This window comes from Anabrus simplex, chromosome 1 (assembly GCF_040414725.1).
Source record: "Anabrus simplex isolate iqAnaSimp1 chromosome 1, ASM4041472v1, whole genome shotgun sequence".
NCBI classification, from domain to species: domain Eukaryota; kingdom Metazoa; phylum Arthropoda; class Insecta; order Orthoptera; family Tettigoniidae; genus Anabrus; species Anabrus simplex.
The window spans coordinates 1,556,096,713-1,556,117,362 of NC_090265.1; the positions used below are offsets into that span (position 1 = coordinate 1,556,096,713).

General features: G+C 37.7%; 1 protein-coding gene across 1 annotated transcript in view; it reads right to left on the minus strand.

Moving 5' to 3' along the window:
- cic (Putative transcription factor capicua) overlaps positions 1 to 20,650 on the minus strand; it is a 519,891-nt gene that overhangs the window by 153,520 nt on the left and 345,721 nt on the right. The window contains exon 15 of the mRNA XM_067138869.2: positions 4,954 to 5,095. Within this exon, the coding sequence (XP_066994970.2) occupies positions 4,954 to 5,095 (142 nt within the window). The remainder of the gene's footprint in view (positions 1 to 4,953; positions 5,096 to 20,650) is intronic.

Sequence of the window (20,650 nt, forward strand, 5' to 3'; positions counted from 1 at the left end):
TTCACAAACAATGTGATTATCTGACTACATAAATAATAATAATAATAATAATAATAATAATAATAATAATAATAATAATAATAATAATAATAATTCAAGATCGATACTAGCATTATTTGCCCATGGGTGAGAGAATATTGTTTTCAAGTTATATCAGTTTATCATATTTGCGTCAGCATGCCAATTACTAACATGAATACTTCAAAATATCACTATCTGTCATAAAGCATCACAGACAGCACACGTCCAATAAACTCAGCTACCAGTTTTAATTTTGATCCTAAAATGATAGCCATTGTTTTCATGAACTAGAATTTACCCCCTTTTTTTTTTCTTTTTCCATATGTACTGTATAATAATCGTCTCATTTCAAACATGTAATGTACTGTATATTCAGTAAACAGCAGTACCGACATCATTATAGAGGAAAGTATCTTACTGCCAGATAGAGTACTGCCATCTTGTGCACCTTATAACTATATATTAGTAGCATTTTGAAAAAAATTATTAACTCATTTGCATAATTTGATGAGCTGTGCTTGCATGTGATATTTTGGCACATGAATCAAATGATGAGCTCAGCTTGCAATGATGCATTTTCTCGCTTATCTTTGTATATTAGATTCCCTTCACAATATAAGTTCTCACAATACACACTTTATGCAACTCGAGGCATATACTGTTGGTATATAATGCTGTCTGTATTTCTGTGTGACAATGGGATTGTTGAATAACAGTTTATTTTCATCAGTATTCATTATGCAGTACAACCGGCATCGTGGTAGTAACGAAGAGAGTTTGATAGCGATTAAAGACAGTGATTTAGATTGTGATTATGGCAACGATGATATTTTGGAAAATGAATCCAAGTTTTAGGGTGGTGATAGCAACAGTGAAAGTTACTTGAGTGCGAAGAGCACTGAAGGAAGTGAAAGTGTTGTGCCAGGTCCTTCCGAACACGTGTGTTTGGAGATGCAAAAGAGCTAAAGTGATTGGAAATTGGAGAATAAAAACAACAATCCTGATATGTATTCATTTCGTGGATACGGAGGTATTTCAGAAATACTTATGAAAAGTTTAGTCTGCCCCCCATCCAAACGGTTTTAGAGTACATGGATCAGCTCTTTTTTCAAATTATTTCAACTGAAACATTTGTACCACAGCCAGAAGTCATTCAAGGAATGAAGTATGGGTAAGTCGTAACTTTCAATGGTATTATTGTTTTTATTAGACTTAACAGTAGTCGACCTATCGACCTGGAAGCTTTTCTGTCTTTTTCCTCTCTGCTGCTCGCCATACTTACTACAAGTTCATTGTGTTTATCCTTTACGTGAGATCCTATCCAAGTTCCTTAACATGTGTTTAATACAATGGCGAAAATGAGAGTATCCTCCTATTCAATATTGAAAACCGTCAATACAGAATGATTCTAATATCTTGTAATGTGTTTTATGTGCGCTCTATAAATTATTTCTACATAAGACCTTGAAGACATATGACCCTGCTGCCAGATTATCTCTATATATATAATAACTTGCCTTGACTGACTGACTGACTGACTGACTGACTGACTGACTGATTCATCATCACCGAGCCAAAACTACTGGACATAAAGAAATGAAATTTTGGGAATATATTCATATTAAGATGTAGGTGCTCGCTAAGAGAGGACTTTTGGATATTCCATCGCTAAGGGGGTGAAAAGCGGGGTGAAATTTTAAAATGAGTGTATCTATATCTCAAAACTTTAAAAGTTTACAGCTGTAAAAATTGGTATTTAGAATCTTCTTTAAAAATAAGGAAACACGTTTTTTTCTGTTTTCAGAAAATCCCAATAGGAGGGGTGAAAAAAGGGCTGAATGCCTTTAATCAGGATACCGGTACTTATATCTCAGAATCTGAAGATATTACAGACCTGAAAATTGGTACTTTTCATCTCTTTTAAAAATAAAGAAACACTTCTTTTTTTTTTTTTTTTTTTGGGAAAATCCAATTAATGGGAGGGTGAAAAGGAGGGTGAATTTTTAAAATGAGTGCATCTATATCTCAACACTTTTAAAGTTAACAGGTGTAAAAATTGGTATTTAGAATCTTCAGTAAAAATAAACACGTATTTTCGGAAAATCCCAATAAGAGTAAAAATTGGTATTTAGAATCTTCAGTAAAAATAAACAGGTATTTTCGGAAAATCCCAATAAGAGGGGTGAAAAGGGGTGAAAAAGAGGTTGAATAACTTTAATGAGGATACTTATATCTCAGAAACTGAAGATATTACAGACCTGAAAGTTGGTGTTTGGGATCTCCTATAAAAATAAAGAAACACATATATTTTGTTTTTGGAAAATCCAATTAATGGTGGGTGAAAAGGGGATGAATATTTAAAATGAGTGTATCTATATCTCAAAAACTTTTAAAGTTTATAAATGTAAAAAATTGGTATTTGGAATCTTCTTTAAAAATAAAGGAACACGTACTTTTTTTGTTTTCTGTAAATCCCAATAGGAGAGGTGTAAAAGGGTGAATAACGGGTTGAACGCCTTTAATGAGGATACATATATCTCAGAAACTGAAGATATTACAGAACCGAAAATTTGTATATGGGGTCTCCTTTAAAAATAAAGAAACATTTATTTTTTTGTTTTTGGAAAATCCAATTAATGGCGGTTAAACAGGAGTGAAAAATTGTGGTGAATTTTTTGAAAGACTATATCTACAGAATATCTGAGAAATGTAAAATGTTACAGATGTAAAAAGTGGGTATATGGAATCTCCCGTAAATGTAAAGAAACATAGATGATTTGTTTTTGGAAACTCCACTTAAGGGGAACAAAAAGGGGTTAAATCTTAAAATGAGAATTTCTACAGTATTTCTCAAAAACTTAACATGTTACAGAAGTGAAAAATGGTATTTTTGTCTCTATTAAAAATAAAGAAACGTGTATTTTTAGTTTTTGGAAATACCAGTTGGGTGGAGGTGGGGGGGAGTAAAAGTGACTGAAAATGGTGGTGAATTCTTTTAATTAGGCTACTGGTATCTCAAAAAATGAAGATGTTACAGACGTGAAATTCGATACTTGGAATCTGCTTTAAAAGTACAGAAACAGGTATTGTCTGAAAATCCAATGAAGGGATGTGTGTGTGTGAAAGAATTGAAAAATTGACTTAATTGTATGAGAATACATACATCTAACAAAAACTAAAGTTGTTACAGACGTGAAAATTGGTATTTGGATCTCTTTAAAAACAAAGAAAAACTCGTTTTTAGGGGGAAACCATCTTGGGGGGGAAGTGAAAAGGAGTTGAATTTCTTTCATGAGGACTTGTAAATCAAAACTGAAGAAGTTAGAGTCATGATAATTGGTATTTAAAAGATCCTTGACTATTAAAGAAACAAGTATTTTTTGCTGGAAAATTCACTTGAGGCGGGGGGGGGGGGGGGGGGGGGGGGGGAGTCTGAAAGGAAGTGAAAAAAGTGAATTAATTTTATGGGGATGCTTATATCTCAAAACCGAAGGTAATAGACGTGAACATTGGTGTTTGGAATCTCCGTTAAACATAAAGAAACACGCCTTCTTTCAATTTTTTTGGTGCGGGGTGGGTGGGGTAAATAAACTTAACGGTGGTGGGGTGTAAAAGGAGGTGAGACCAATTGATTTTACTGTTCATAATGTACTTATAAGGAGCCTCTGTTGCTCAGGCGGCAGCGCGCCGGCCTCTCACAGCTGGGTTCTGTGGTTCAAATCCCGGTCACTCCATGTGACATTCGTGCTGGACAAAATGGAGGTGGGACAGGTTTTTCTCTGGATACTCCAGTTTTCCCTGTCATCATTCATTCCAGCAACACTGTCCAATACTTCATTTCATTTGTCATTCATCGATCAATGCCCCAGAGGAGTGCTTCGGCACCCGGCACAATTCCTATTGTTGCCGCTAGATGGGGCTTTATTCGTTCCATTCCTGACCCTGTCGAATGACTGGAAACAGGCTGAAGACTTTCGATGTACTTATTCTGATCATAAACCGATCATTTTTAATCTTTCCTGGGTTTGTTTTCAACAGCCATCTTTTCCTTCAGAGAACGTTCTTAGATTACAGTAGATTCTCCTGGCATATAAATAAAAATTTTAACACATTTGAAATAAACGATAAGAATGAGATTTACCGTCAAATTGTTCACCTCTGTAATAAGGTCAATAATGCACGGACGTATGTCATTCGTATCGCCAGAAATCCCGCACACTTGCCTACGCGCGACAATGGTGCAGCAGATGTAATTTACCGCCAAGTAGCGGTCTTGCATCTTGCTGTGGGGTCCAGAACATCTAATAATAATAATAATAATAATAATAATAATGATAATAGCAATAATGTTCTGGACCGTCGTCAAATGTGCGGACCGCGCTGGAAACGGGCCCTGGACGGGTAATGACTAAGAATGCAGTCCGGTCGTGGGTTCAGTACCGCCAAGGCACCCAAGATGACACCACGCCGGATCTCCTGAAGGATTTGATCCATATTAAAAATGCTTATAGGAAAAGATGGCAAAGATTTAGGGACCCAACTGACTGGGTGGAATACCTGGACCTAACCCGGGAATTACGAAATCGATTGCTGGAAAGAAAAATTTAAAAATGGGAGGAAACTTGCCATAATCTATTAGAAAACGAGTCAGATCGCGAATTTCAGCAGATTATATATCTAAAACAATAAGCATTCAATTATAAATTTCAGTATAATACCATAGCGAAGCACGGGTATCTTGCTATTTCTTTATATCTTTTTATAGCGGGTGCAAAATATGTCTAATACTCAAGGAAAATACGGAAGAATACTGAAATTCTCAAAGCCAAGGCCTACATGGAGCAAGATCTAATTCATATAAACTTCCGATTTCTATACTAAAAGATATTAAACTCTTTCTTTAAAAAAAATTTTAACTTTCTAAAAACTTACCTGTTCCTGTTAGAAGTATAGCTACTGGCAAGTGAGCTAGTTGGCTGCACCACAGAATACGGTTTGCTGACTATCACCGTAGGAGGATCCAAATGCTTAGACTGCACCGTGTGATGTACAGAGACATTACGAGTATTTCCATCTTAAAGGGGAAAAAAAATAAAATAAATCAACAATCATGTCTTTTGCAGTAGCTGGAAGCAAAATAGAAAGTATATGGAAATATAAAGATTTAAAAAAAAAAAAAAAAGTAGCCAGGAGTGTGATTTTAAGGTGACAATTTTAGGCTTATTTAGGTGCCTAAAACTGTGTGATTTCAGTAAATATTTTATGAAACAGAAAAAAAAAACCAGGCAATTTAGGACCCTGAGGAAAAAGAAATTTTAACCAGCAGATCCAGGATATACGCACTGAGGTACAAGCATCATGATAGGAACCAGAGAGACAATCAGAAGCAGCTGAAACTAGGTGCACACAAGAGAGGCATAAGCCTGGATCCACAATGGTAGAAGGATCTGCTGAGTACAGTGATCAAAAGTGCCCCCATGTATAATGCTCTCTGAGTAGGCCCTAACTGAACATGGTTTCAAACATTAAAAAGTATTTTCAAACAGGTCCCCTCACCCACCCACCCCCCCACACAATATTCAAAAGTCATGAGTTTTGCAAAAAAATACAATAAATTCTATGCTTAAATATCAATATTAAAAAGGACTTCTTTCATACGTAAATTAAAAAATACTTGTTTTCCCAATAGTATATTTTTTTCAATATTCGTTTTTGCTAAATTCAAATTAAAAACTACTTTTCTGAATTATTTTTCGAAAAACAATTTTTTTTTTAGCAGTTATAACAATATTGCATGAATGAAAAATTTCTCAAATGTAAGTGCTCTATGCTCCTGATTTTTCAGAATTTTTGGGGTGGTGGTACAAATTGAGAAGAATAGAACCCATCAAAATTTACTATCCACAAAACTTTTAATGACACTTCGGCTCCCTAGTGCTGAATCGGTAGACCTCGGTTTTCTTCGTGATATGTATTGGTAACCTATGACACCAAAAGAGAATCGATTATGCATCGTGGTAAGACATCTGGCAGTGTAATCACAAAACTTTGAATACTATTGTAATTTTTACAATAAAGCAAAGAAATATAGGTAAAAAAAATGAACTTCTGAAACCTATTGCAAAGGCTGAGGAAAATACAAGTATATCAAATGAATACCTCAGAACTCCTACTTGGAAAAGAACATCACACACTATACACAGTGATGGTAGAAAAATAATATCAGAGGTAAAAGACTGCTGTGAAACATAAAAAAGAAAATGAACAGTTGCTCTTCCCCCATAGTAAGTCAACTGAATGATCTGCCGCATATAAGGGAAAACCTGTTTCCACAATTAAGAGAATTATAACATTTCCTGCCTATCCATGCACCCCTAGTAAGAAGTGGTAGGCCACTCTAACTATTTTATTATGACTGATTTTGTATGGATAATAAAGAGAAATGAAACAAGACTATATACTGTACATATGCGACACAATTATAGTAGTCTTTAGATAATAAAGGTTTGGAAAATTCATATCAATCACACTAAGGATTCATTTCAGATTTCAATTCCATTCAGTTGGCAATTCTACTGGAAGACTTGAGTTCCCTCCTTGCCCCTTTCTCCCCGTAAAACAGAGTGTCATTAAATGTTTCATGGATTATACATGGAATTGTTATTATATATCAATAAGTGAAACAACTAATGTTTCGAAAATAATAAAATTCAAATATCAAACATTAAATTCTGGCAGGAAATTCAAACAGTATTAAGCAATTAAATTGTAAAAAAATACAACTTTTGTATTTATTTTGAGAAGTTTTGAAGATATTACTTAAAAAATATATACATACTTCGTATATAAAATTTATACTCATACTCTATTTCATCAAAATATTTGCATTTCTTTTAACACAAAACACTTCAAGGATTATAAACTCACAGTTTTCTTTATTTCTACTATTGTATAACTAATTTTTGTGTTGAAATAAAGTTTTATTTTCGTTCTAAATAAGGTAATATATTGCAAAATTATATTAATAACTACTTATTTTTTCCATCTTTTAACGAGAAAATCAGACGGAACCTGTGCCGAATTATTTTCTTAGCTGAACATAATTTTCATGGTTTCCCCAACAAAATTAAGATTAGAATTTGTGACTATATATTTAATTAACATCTATATAAATATATGATATGCAGAATAAACATATAAAACATTTACAATTCTAGTGGATCTGTGTAACGACAACTGGCATAAATGAGCAGCCAGTTACTGTTTATACTGTAAAATGAAAAAAATGGACATAAGCCCTTTTGCTTCTGAGCTATGGAATTAATTAAATTTTTCACATATATTTGATCCAAATATATATCGAAATCGTACAGTGTCCTGTACAGCTCATTGGAATTATAGGTGCCTTTCATTAAAATCACTTCTAAAGGTCGCGTCATTGGTAGTAGTATGGACGATGGGGATCGAGCGGCGTCCGGCCAGAACGGAACCCGCGAAAGAGCGCCTGGAAAACAAAGGGAAGACTGAGCAGGAGCCAAGCCCCTGCGAAAAAGCCCTCTCAACTTGCAGAGAGAGCTGGAGATATGACGCGATGCAGCCGTAGTCAAACACGCCCTGAGGTGTGGCCTATTCTACCAGGGATCCAAACTAACAGAAGAAACTTCCGGTTTTTTATGCACGTTTCACGAGTGCCAATGTCGAATTTTGGCGCATAAAGATAATAAGATATTTTGATCCAGACATGAGAAAATTATGTGAGACACACCAATGAATACAGCTGAATTTTCTGCGTATCCCAGACTAAAAATATGTAATACTTTATTCAGGGGAAGAAAGGAGGTCACCAGATGTCCAGATTTAACAGATTGCAAACACATGTGAACGAGAAAGCGCCCCCCAAGCTAAGAGTCGCGCTCAAAATTGACTCCACCCCCCAGATGACCCTCATGGAATAATAAAATGCGGGAAACAAATTACGTGAAAACCTGCGATCGTCGGGAGAACACACTTGGTTCAAATAAGAGAGGAAAGACTGGGTTACAATATGCACCATTGAAATGTTCTGAATTCCTGGGATGAAAGGAGCTGCTGTCCTTAATGAACTGTGAATCGTTTACGCCCGTTGTTTTCCTGGGAATAGACCATAAAAGCTGAGCTGACCCTTGCTGGAGACAGTTCTTAGCGGGTCGTTGAGAGGGGACAGTGTGTCCCGTTGTGCTCTAGTTTTTACAGTCCGAACCCTACTTAACGCATACTAAGACAGTGTTCTTGTGTCCGTCGCGGCCGTGAAATACGAAGCCTTTGTGAAGTGTGGACGGTAAGCCAAGCGAGCCTAGGCGAATGTGTCTGTGCCGCATGTCATTAAGTAAACTGCGAGCATAATTTATAAACGAGTAGCGGGTTTCGGCTATAGACAATGCCGGCCTAAATGAGTTGTGATATTAGTAAATTGGTATCACCCAAAGTGCTACTCTAAGTCAGGATGCTCAAGTCTCGTGAGCCACCCGATTCCTGCTGTGAATAAGAAGATGTACAATATTATAGGGAAGGATCCACCTTTCAATACTCCGTAGTAAAAAGTAGTTACAACCTGTTTAATGGGACCGGTTTCAACACATTTAGAGTGTCATCATCAGCCAATTAGCGAAGATCTTAAAATAACTAACATATTGAACACAGGCAAAATATTAACATTGTATCACATCGTGGCAATTCAGTTAATGTTCAAAACACAATAATCACAGTCAAGAGAGTAAACAGAACATCACTATCTTGCGCCGAAAACAAATATATTTGAAGTTCATAAGCAGATCACGTATGCACTTATGTAAAGTCGTTGCTAGGCAGGTCTTGTAGGCATTTGTTTCTCCGGCCGAAGAGGAAAAGGTGACGTGAATGAAGTCTTAGGGAAACAGTGTAGGATTTAATTTCGTCAAAATCAAAGTGGATATATAGGTTTTAAAATAATTTAAAACATTAAAAAAGAATAAAGCCAAATAAATATATATTAAAAATGGGAAGAAATAATGAAAGAAATACGAGGTTCAACTCGAAACAACTTGCCGTAGTAATTGATAAAGAAATGATAAATAGAGAAAGGGGGTGGGGGACGTTTATTAGAGGGTGGTGATGGTGGTTATTGTTATTAGAGGAAATACAATTGGGCAACAATCCTTTATATAACACTAATTCGAGGAAAAAAGAGGAAGAGAACCGACACTTCGAAAAATGAAGATATCGGTTAAAGGAAGACAAGGGCCACGAAGGGCGTGAAAATGAAAGACTCCCTAGCCCTCGCAAACCTAATAGCATCGGGGTCGGAAAAGAACAAGAGTTGACCAAGGGAGGTCGGACAGGATAGATGAAAGTGAGGAGCCTGCTGTGAACGCACCCGCTGTGATTAGGATGACCTGCTTGTTCGTGGTGTAAACTCTGTGTGCGTGTCGCATTAAACAGAAGGCCGTGTGGCGAGTGGTGAAGTGTTACCCATTTTGGATTACTCTGAGATTTCAGCTGTGAACGATATATCCAGGATGGCGGACTTGTGTGGACCAGGAGTGAAGGACAGCACGCCCGTTTCCAGCGCCAAGGCCATGCAGCAGTAAACACCGCCATGGGTCTCCCGTGGAAGGAAAAACCATGGCCACCAAATAGATGAGTGATGTCAATATAATATCTTAGCACGTTAATGTAGAACCGGTAGTAGGATGAGCTTTCCTCTGTAATCCCTAAATGTTGTAAAATAATGCATGTCCTAATATGGAAATTTTATTGTTCTTGATCATGTTAACGTAAAATTCAAGGGAAGTTAACTCCCCGGACAACCCATTTGTTTTCTTCTTAATGATTAGTTTATCGTGAGGGGTTACCCTGAGCAATATGTAGAATATCCTAGCAAGTAAGGGAGACAAGGATAGGAGAATATTTGAGTTCCCCTAGAGGTGGTTGGAACAATAATAAATGAACAGGGAAAACCATGTCCAAAGGTTGCTAGTTAATATCCAACATGGCTATCGTATTTGCTGGGGAAACTCGTGGGTCAATCAGACGATGCATGCGTAATTTACACATATAATAAGTGCATGTACAAGAGAGAAGAAATCCTGACCAAGGAGGTGCATAAATATGTTATTTAGATATAATAGTGAGGGACAGATTGCGAGTTTCCCGTGATTCTTGATTAGTTAACCAGTAATGTATGGAATTTTTTTTTTGTATGCAACCAGCTGAGATCCAGGGAAGCCAGAGTCTTATGGATGGTAAAAATATAAATATATGCATAACCTTGTGCGGTGAGCAAAGAGGAAGCGTGGAATTGAGGAATCATAAGAGTCCTATGCCCAAGGAAAGAAGATACGCGATATGAGACGTAATGAGAGGGCCGAATGCCCAGATAGTTTTATGATGAGATGATTCGGAAGTGATCGCTCTACGAGGAGAATGAGAATGTATGGAATAAATGAGTATTTCTTGGGAATTTTGCGGTAAGATGAATAAACAAATGAAGTGGGCCATAGATATATGTCCCCGAGAAGGGAAGGCTGGACGTTGTGAGGGGGAGAAGAATCTGGCGTGGCCAATGAATGAGAAATGGTCGTATGAAGTGAATGACCATACCCTCCTTTTTTTTTTTGTGAGTGTTTGCTTCTCGCCCTCGCGACAGAGCGGTCACGCTGGGCTATTATAGTTAAGGCTTGAGGCTTTGGATCTCCCCTGTAATTGCTGTTGTTTTAAATGGTTCAGCTAAGACACTTCTGTCATGATAATATCACGGTGATTTAGAAGGTAATTAATAAATGAATATGGATCTCCCCCAATATCCGGTAATATGAGACCATATCTAGTGTAGGGATTTTTCAGGAATGTACCTCTCAGTCGGAGTCATATGTTCGAGCCCAGGTGAGATGGGCTGAGGCAGAAGATACTGATGACCATGTTTTTCTTACAGGAATAGCCTCCTTTATGCATGAAGTGTATATATCTGTGTGTGTTTAATATTTAATGTGCATTTATTTTTTAGTTCAAACAGAACCGTTGTTCAACGTTGTTTGTCTTGGTGACAGGTAAGGGACGTCCGGGGATTTTAGCTAATGGTATGTGTGTTTTGTTCATGTATTATGTAAATATATCTTGGAATATGGTAACCATGTAGTGCAGGAACCGGTTAGTTACATGCTAAGAACAGAAATTAGTAAGTGTAGGGACATCAGCTCATCTCACGGTGTGATCGACAAAATAATATAAAAATGTCATGAACTGTTTGAACTAATGAGGGAAAGATGAACGATAGCAATCGCAAAACCTCAATTACACCGTTATGCAGATGACGCCCTGAGGCGAGTCGAATTCTTAAAGTGTTCATTATTTTCTTTTCCTCCGTATGCGGAGAGTTCATTGTATAGGGTTGTATCTATTTTTTTAAATGTCATATTTTGAATAAATTTGTAAGCCCCCAATTATATGCTTCTTGTCATTTGTAGCAGTGCTAAGCAGTATCCAGTAGACAGTTGAACCCAGAGAATCCTTCTTTCAGATTACATAAGGCTCCATCTTAAATATTTGTTGTTTTTTTTTCTTTTATTTCGAACATAACCACTTCCCCCCCTCCCCCAAGTGCTTGAGCTGCCGAGGCCAGAACCGAAAGTAGGAAAGGGATCGGTTCGAAGCTCGTTAGGCAAGTCGAGCCGCTCCTTACTCTAGCCTCATCCGTGGGTGTTTACCCTGTTATGTGGAGGCATTCTTATGCGCGGGTCTTCCATTCGAGGCCCGGAAGGGCGTAATATATATAATAAGAGCTTTGTCTGTACATTGCTCACAATTTAAAAAGGATTGTATTTCTGTATCAGATGTGTGTACAGTAACAAGGAAATGCACTTTTTAATTTTCCATAATTGTGTCTGCCTGTCTGTATGTACACGCATCACGAGAAAACGGCTGAAGAGAATTTAATGAAAATCAGTATGCAAAGTCGGAGAATAAGTCGCTATTATGCAGGCCAAATAATTGTATTCATGCTGAGCAAAATGGTGGTTTAGGGGAAGGCGTAAGATTTAATTCTCAAATATTTATGTTATTAATGGTCGTATCTTAACAAAAATCGGTAGGCAAAGTAGGGAAATAAGTCACTACAATCTACAACATAAATAATTGTATTCACGCTGAGAAAAGTGGTAGATTAGGGGAAGGCAAAAAATATAATTTGCAAATATTTATGTTATTAGCAGTCCTATCTTAATGAAAATCTATCTAGGCCATAAATAATGTTTTTCAAGGCTGAGGGAAATGGTAGTTTAAGGGAAGGCCTAAAATTTAGTTCTCAAATATTTATGTTATTAGTGGTCGTATCGATAAATACTATATAACTATAAAGTATTAGTAAGAAATTTAGTATTTAAAATTTAAATTTAAAATTCGTATTTTAATTTCCGATCATATATGTCTTACAGTAAAATGAAAAATGTTAAAGGTCCACCTTTTCAATACAATGAATGTTTATTGATGTGAGTATATATCACATAACGTTTAAAGAAGATTGGTACTAGTTTCGACGCTCATTGCGCGTCATCATCAGCCAACGAATCAATTGAGCGAAATACGACTTACCAAATAGCAATATATAACACATAATAGCACCTACAAGACAAATGTTAAACTATGACTAGTTAAAATATAAAACACGACAGCAAATACAAGGACTAATGTTAAAAGTTAAATTGTAACAAGTTAAAACAATGAAAGCAACCCAGAGAAGGTAACACAACTGTTAAGGTATGATACACGAGAAAATATTCCAGCTTGAGGTTTGTAGAACATAAGGTTGTAGAACACTTGAATGCACTGACAGCGGGGTTCGAATTCACTATCTCCCGGATGCAAGCTTACAGCTGCGCGTCCCTAACCACATGGCCAACTTTTCCAGTTGTACCAAGAAGTGTAACAGCCTGCCTGAATATTGGCGGGAAGTAGCTGGGGAGTTAGATAACTTTATTCTTAAGCATGCCATTCCTCTGGTTCATAAATTTTCTGATACCACTGGTACAGTACACACTGATTCATCATAGCTTTCGAGCCATTCAATCACTACTCTGAGGCACTGGTTGTCTTATATAATGTTACTGTACCGGCTATGATCACAGAGATATTCATGAATTTGGATTTTTGTTACTAAGTCTATATCAGCGCCGAGTCACGGGAAAATGGGCAAACAGAATTTAATGAAAATTGGTACGTAAAGTCAGAGAATAAGGAACTGGAGTCTACGCTATAAATAATTTTATAAGATGCCCTAATATCACAGAATCGAAAGAAAACTAAATGTGAAGGTCTAGAATAAGAAAACTCATAAAATTGATCAACAATAACATTACATTGACCATTGTTTGTTGTGATGTGCTTTGTGTCTTCTGTTAGATAGGATTACTGCTGCTTGCCGAGTATTTTTTTTTATTTGTCTTACGCCGCACCGGCACAGATAGGTCTTATGTGGACGATGGGATAGGAAAGGGCTAGGAGTGTGAAGGAAGTGGCCTTGGCCTTAATTAAAGTACAGCCCTAACATTTGCCTGGTGTGGAAAGGGAAACTACGGAATACCATCTTCAGGGCTGCCGACAGTGGGGTTCGAATCCACTATCTCCTGGATGCAAGATCACAGCTGTGCACCCCTAAACACAAGGCCAACTTTTCCAGTCGTACCGAGTGTAACAGCCTGCCTGAATATTGGCGGGAAGTAGCTGGGGAGAAAACTTTATTCTTAAGCATGCCATTCCTCTGGATCATAAATTTTCTGATACTACTGGTACACAACACACTGGTTCATCATAGCTTTCGAGCCATTCAATCACTACTTTGAGGCACTGATTGGAATGAACAGTGTACATATTGAACATAATAATGGCAGAGGAGTGTTCACGGCTGTCTGCGGCCTGGTCATTCCAGCACTGGGACTTTGGACTGTTAGATTGGCACCGAAGTACTATTTGTTAAACGTGATAAAATGTGCAGTTTTTCATTTGAAGTATTTTATATGATAACATGGCTTTTAATCGCTACTTTCCTACCGACGCTTTTGTAATGACCTATGTTGACTTTAGTTTGGAAAACCACAAGTTAGTCTTTCTGAGGATCCTGTAGTGAAGCACGGGTACATCAGCTAGTTAATAACTGAATCAGAGATGAGCAAGTAAAAATTATAATTTATAGTTATATTTTAGCTGATGTGCCAGTGTTTCGCTACGGAATGAGCAGGCTGCAGACAGGCACGAGCACTCCTCTACCATATACCATTAAGTTTTTGCATTGTCCGGCTTCATGGCTAAATGGTTAGCGTGCTGGCCTTTCGTCAGAGGGGTCCCAGGTTCGATTCCCGGCAAGGTCGGTAATGTTAACCTTAATTGGTTAATTTCGCTGCCACGGGGGCTGGGTGTATATGTCGTCTTCATCACCATTTCATCCTCATCACGACGCGCAGGTTGCCTCCAGGCGTCAAATCAAAAGACCTGCATCTGGCGAGCTGAACTTGTCCTCTGACACTCCCGGTACTAAAAGCCATATGCCATTTCTATTTATTTTTTTTCTTTGCATTGCTCATTCCAATCAGCACCTCAGAGTAGGGATAAATTAGCTGGAATACTATGATTGACCAGTGTGTTACGTACCAATAATTATCAGAAAATTTATGAGCCAGAGGAATAGCATGATTAAAAAAAAAAGTTATCACACTTATACAAACAATCAGGTTCTTATCAGTGACATACAAACAGTCAGGTTGCTGTGAGGGAATTCCTTACTGAAGGATTGGTACAGGAAGACATTCCTGAAGTAACTGGCGAAACTGGGAATCTTACGAATTGTATGTTGAAAGTCATTAAAATTATTTATGGCTGTGGGTGTAAAGGCAGTTAAATAAGTTTTAAAAAGTAGGACTAAAGATGGGCGTATTAAAACTGTTGAATTTTACACTTTCCAATTTCAAAACAAAGGATTTTGCTGTAACACTTAACTTCTTCGACAGTGCTACCCTTTTTAAAGCAATTGTAGCTCATCTCATACTTAACAGTTAACTTACACTTTCCTATACAATAGGGGACAATGTTAATATTAAATGAATGCTTACATAATGCTCAAATTGTTCAAATATTCATACTGAGACGTTAAGTAAGCAGCTGCTCAAAATATAATCAGCCTACTTTCCTCTGTCTGCATGTATGTCTACCTCTCAGTCTCGTTTATTGATACCAGGTCGGGATGAGATGAGAGTAATTTATACAGCATGTTTCTACTGCTGGATGCCCTTCCTGGCACCAACCTCAGTTGAGGAGCTAATGAAGACGAAATGTTTTATGGTGAATGAAATTGGGTAAGGGGTGCAAGGTCTCAGCTCTGGCCTATGGATAGGAACTGCACCGGCATTTGCCTGGAAGTGAAAAGATTAGAACACAGAAAACTATTCTGAGAAGAGCCAACGGTGGGATTCGAACCCACGCGTTTCCCGAATGCAGAGCTTGGCTCCATAGCCATAGCGTGTTAAACCGCGCGGCCACTCAGTCTACTTTCATCTATATACCGGTAAATAAAATGATAATTTTTGTCTGTAGGCTCGGATTAGATGTACAAGATTCCAGAACTTTGTGTTAAGAAAATATTTAGATTGCAATAAGATGAAGAAATGACAATTCTAGAATGATAGCGCGATACACCTGCATACACCTGCATACACCCCAGCGTCAGTGGGTAGGGTCTGACACATCCCACTCTGATGAGTCTAGTGTCAGACCTAAGACGAAACGCTGGTTAATAGAGCAAACGCCTGAAAAGCCTTACAGCTGATCTGTTGTTGACATGCTCTATTGGTGAAAAATATCTAATTCCCTCCATGGGAACTTAGAATTTTCCACAAGATTATATTGCGTTCGGAAAATAGTGGGTTCAAATCCCATTGTCGGTAGCCCTGAAGATGGTTTTCTGTGGTTTCCTATTTTCACAACAAGCCACAGTCGTTTCCATCCCACTCCAAGCCCTTTCCTATCCCATTGTCACCATAAGACTTATCTGTGTCACTGCGATGTAAATCCAGCGGTAAAACAAACTCACGTCACCAAACATCCCTCACTTTTCCGTAAATTTCTGTGAGAGTATCCATTATATAAAGCATAAGGCTTGCTTTTCTTCGTCACACTGACCTGCGTGTCGTAAGTAAGCACGCAGATAGCATATCAACAACAGCTACGTCAACAATGGATGTCTAAAGCTGGAACAATTACAGTATGTTAAGAAGTATAGACTAATATTACCTCAAAAAACATTCAAGAGAGAGGGTACGGGTTGGGAGAATCCTTATCACACAGTTGTGTGGAGTACGCCTTAATTAGCAGTCCCCTTGCTGCATTGAAGTTGGAAAACCCTGACAGGCTGCTGATAATTTTACCGTGATTGCAAATGGGACAAGAACGGGTCTTTCTTCACATTCTTGTTTTCCACTGTAATGGGAGTGGTGACAAATGGGACAAATTTTGCTGTGACTGTGAATGACTTGGTCTCATGTAACGATATTTTTAAGAGGGACCGGCCTGATAAGCTCAGAGAGTAGAGTGCTGGCCTTCTGATCCCAACCCTGGCTTAGTCAGGTGGTATTTGAAAGTGCTACAGAATGTAAAATCAATAACATTATTATTCTTTAACAGGGGTGGTACCTATAGCCTGACAAATCCTTCAACATGCCCTCTGTCCTATACTTTGTCTCTGCACACCTCATTGGCCGGCAGTATTTTCTTCACGAGGTGGACGAGTCCTGGGCCTCCCTCTCCCTCGAGGAGTATTCATCGTACTCTAAATATAAATTAAAATACAATGATTGCACATACATATGTAAATATTATTTAAAATACAATTAGAAACTTACTAACAGCCACCAAACATAAATACAACGCCACTCACACTGAACTGCTTGCGACAAGATCTAGCTCACAAGTGAAGCAAGAGGTTTGGCAACTCCCAGCAAGACGAGCTGCACAGAAGTTTTATCTCCATGGCAACCGCAGTCTCTCCACCCTCGTTTCCATGGCAACCACACAGCCACTCTCTTTATCACGCCACGGCAGACAGTAAACGAACCTCCCTCTAAGAAATGTCATACGTCAACTCCGGTTATTACTACTATAGTTCATATACCAATCGCGACGAGGTAAATTTCGACCAGGTTAGAACTTTCTTTAAATAAACAGCTTTAGTTCTCTCTAATTCTCTTAAATTACTCTTGATAAGATGGACCTATACTAGCTGCAGTCCATAACTCCCTACTGGTGAGATCTTCACTTTAAAGAGCTTTATCACTGTATCCACTGAAAGACTCCAGAGATGCTTGATTTCATTCATGGCTATTACTGCAGCAGCGACTTTATCTCTTATATGTAGCGTGAAAGTAGTACCCGTGACCTGTAGTCATTCCCAGGTACTTAAAGGAAGCGGGCATCGATAATCTCTCACTCTTATTGTAGCGATTGTAAAATATTTATTTGAACTTGGAAAACCTTTAAGGAATTTTGTATCATGTGTTTTTTTTTTTTTTGAAACGACACATGTCAAGATTTTGCCAAAATTGAGTTAAGGCAAGTAATACAGTCTTTAAGTATACATCTATCGTTTTCTGCAGACACTACACACGTCACTGCATTGCTTTATCCGGTAGCTCTGCCTGGTAATAATATTTTGTTGGAGTAACAGCACTTGTCACTGACATGTGCACTTTATCCGTAAAATGAACTGGCTTGCTGTATCCAATGGGCAGTTCCACTCATCCAGCTGGCAGACATTGCACCTATTATTGAAATGAGAGGGAATGTGCAATATACAGACATGGAGAAGAGAAATGAGAAATGCTTGGAAGACCATTCAATTGCTGCTATTACATTCGTTTTTATGCAAAATTTACCCCTGCCAGATATCCCTGTGCAGGATATTTTTTACTTCCGCCAGTTAACAGTGAATATATTTAGCGTCACATCACTGGGTCCTAATAAGACGAAGTTTTATACATATCATGAAGGGCAAGGACATTAAGGTCCGAATGAGGTTGTCTCTTTTCTTTTGGACTTCATTAACAATGAAATGTCTAATTCGGTACAACACCTCCATGTGTTTTCAGACTCTTGCCCTGGACAAAATCGTAACCACACAGTCATACGATTTTTCTTAGCTTTGGTGACTATGGGCAGATTTCAGACAATTAATCAGTATTTTCCTCAAAGAGGACACTCTTATTTATCCAATGACAGGCATTTTGCTGGAGTAAAAAGAGTGGTAAGGAAAAATGACAAGAATTTATGTTCCCAAGGATTATACAGAGATGATTGTACAGTCCACAAGTCAAAGAAAGTTTACAGTTAAAATGGTTGAATCCGAAGATATTATTGACTTCAAATATTGGTGGCCTTCATTTTTTTAAAAAAAATTGCCTATCTGTGGAATCAATGAATCGCAGACTTCCACGAGACCAAAAATAATCGTTCCAGATATCGTTCTTCAGTCACTTCACATACTCAAGTGAAATGACGAATACTGTTCAAGCTCGAGATTTCATTGACGGTCTAGTGGTACATACGTTCAATCTAGGTATCATGAATTCAATGAGTGTCATAACGTTCCCTACAAAGTTAGCATATCCAGGAGAAAGACTGCCTATTCAGGAGAAGAAAATACAGGATATAAGGAAAACAATGCAGTATATTCCAGAAGAGCATCTTGATTTCTACAATGAGATTATTAATTGGCCAGTTACCAAAGATAATGTGTTCGGTGATGACTAGAATGAATACTGACCAAACACTTTTGTAAAAGAGCGAAAATAAAGATATTTTGTAATAAATTAATTTTTGCCGCCCATTTTTTTTGGTAAAACAGCACATGTCAAGGGAATATAATTTCCGACAAACCTAAACTACTGCAATATTAATTCCTTTTTTTTCAATAAAAACATAGATTTCAATGTCCTCTACCTATAAAACATAGTGTTTTTACAACGTGTATATTGTTTACCGTTCCTGTATGTTTTAGGTGGATATCTCCAAACTAAGATTTATTGACATGTGCTGTTTCAGAAAAAAACGATTCTATTGTTTTTTTATGTCTCCTGTATGTAAAGATATCTAGGATTAACGTCGTCAGAATTATTTGGTTATGACACTACTTCAAAATTATTTAATTATTGTGAAAATTTTTAATAGGTCTTAGGAACGTTAAAGGTAAGATGAAAAACTTGTGGGACATACAATGGTGCACGTGCCAGATCGGGTAGGATGCTTCGAGGAATTTCTGGTTGCATCAGTTTGGGAAATTTCTCAAAGCTATATGCTTTATTTTGACAGCAGATTTTTTTTGGGGCCTCATTAGCCATAATAAAACTATTTGCTATTGGCGAAAGCGAGAAATGAGGGGCGCTCATTGGTTGTTTCACGATTTCACCATCTCTGGCAGAGGAGCTCTTGGCGAGAGCCAAGCACATCCAAGCTGTCTTGATTGTTTGACCAGCGATGGGAGAGGTTGCCTTCTCCAGGTGATGGGTCTCTTGGCCCCCCTATAAGGTAAGCACTTGGCTTTGTGTTTTTCGGGTAGTAATCTTCAAATGTAGTGTACAGTTTTATTTCTCTTTATCGCTGGAGCTTACCCGCTTTTCTCTCAGTCGCCAGATTTAATTTTGCATGACTTAGCTCTTGCAGCGAGTCATATGACATTTGTTAAGAGGCAGTTCCCTTTTCCTTTTGGTTTCTTGAATTGTGTTAAAATGTAAAAATTTTCCATTCCCCTTTTCTTTGGTTGTAATTGTACATTGTAAATTTCCCCCTCGGGGCTGTCTAGTAAATCTGTGTCCTCTTAGGATATTCTCATTTAGGAGGAGGTCCTTATTCAGAAGTGTTTTTGAAAAGGTTGCCTCCTAAAAGGTCTCTGTACAAAGATATGTTTTTTAATGTTGAATTTTCCCTTCCTTCCTTGTGTGTGTATATTCTTTCTTGATATGTAAGTTACTTAATATTTGCGCAGTGAAATTTACACATTCCATGTGATGTTCCTTCTGGAAATAGTGTAAATTAGCATCATAGAAGTTTGTACGTTCAGTGTACTCTTTTATTATTATTATTATTATTATTATATATAATCAAGGACCACGTTAAGTCTTGTTGCATTTGACACTGAACTTTGCCTTCTTTAGAGCCCAAATTTCCCTCATTCTTTGTGAGTGGGCCTGCTTAAGCTCCTCTGTCCAAGGGGCACCGTGTCTTCTCTTCAGTTACTCATCTCGGTTTAGCCCGTTCGTCAATATTTTCTTGCGGAAGAGATCTCTGTTAAGGGCATCTTCAGCTGAGATATGTAGCATTTGCAGGTCTTCTCTGGTATTTCTAAACCAGGGAATTGTGGTTTTGGGGTTTGAATCAAAGAAGTGAAAGATTTCCTTAGTTAACTTTCTTCCGTCCATTCTTTTCAGATGACCGTAAAAACGTGCCCGTCTTTTTCTGATTGTGTCGGTAATTTTCTCTATTTTGCTGTAGACTTCCTTGTTGGATCTCTTTTGATGGATTCCATTTCTGTACTTTGATCCCAAGATTCCTCTCACAATTTTGCGTTCTCTTTTCTCCAGTT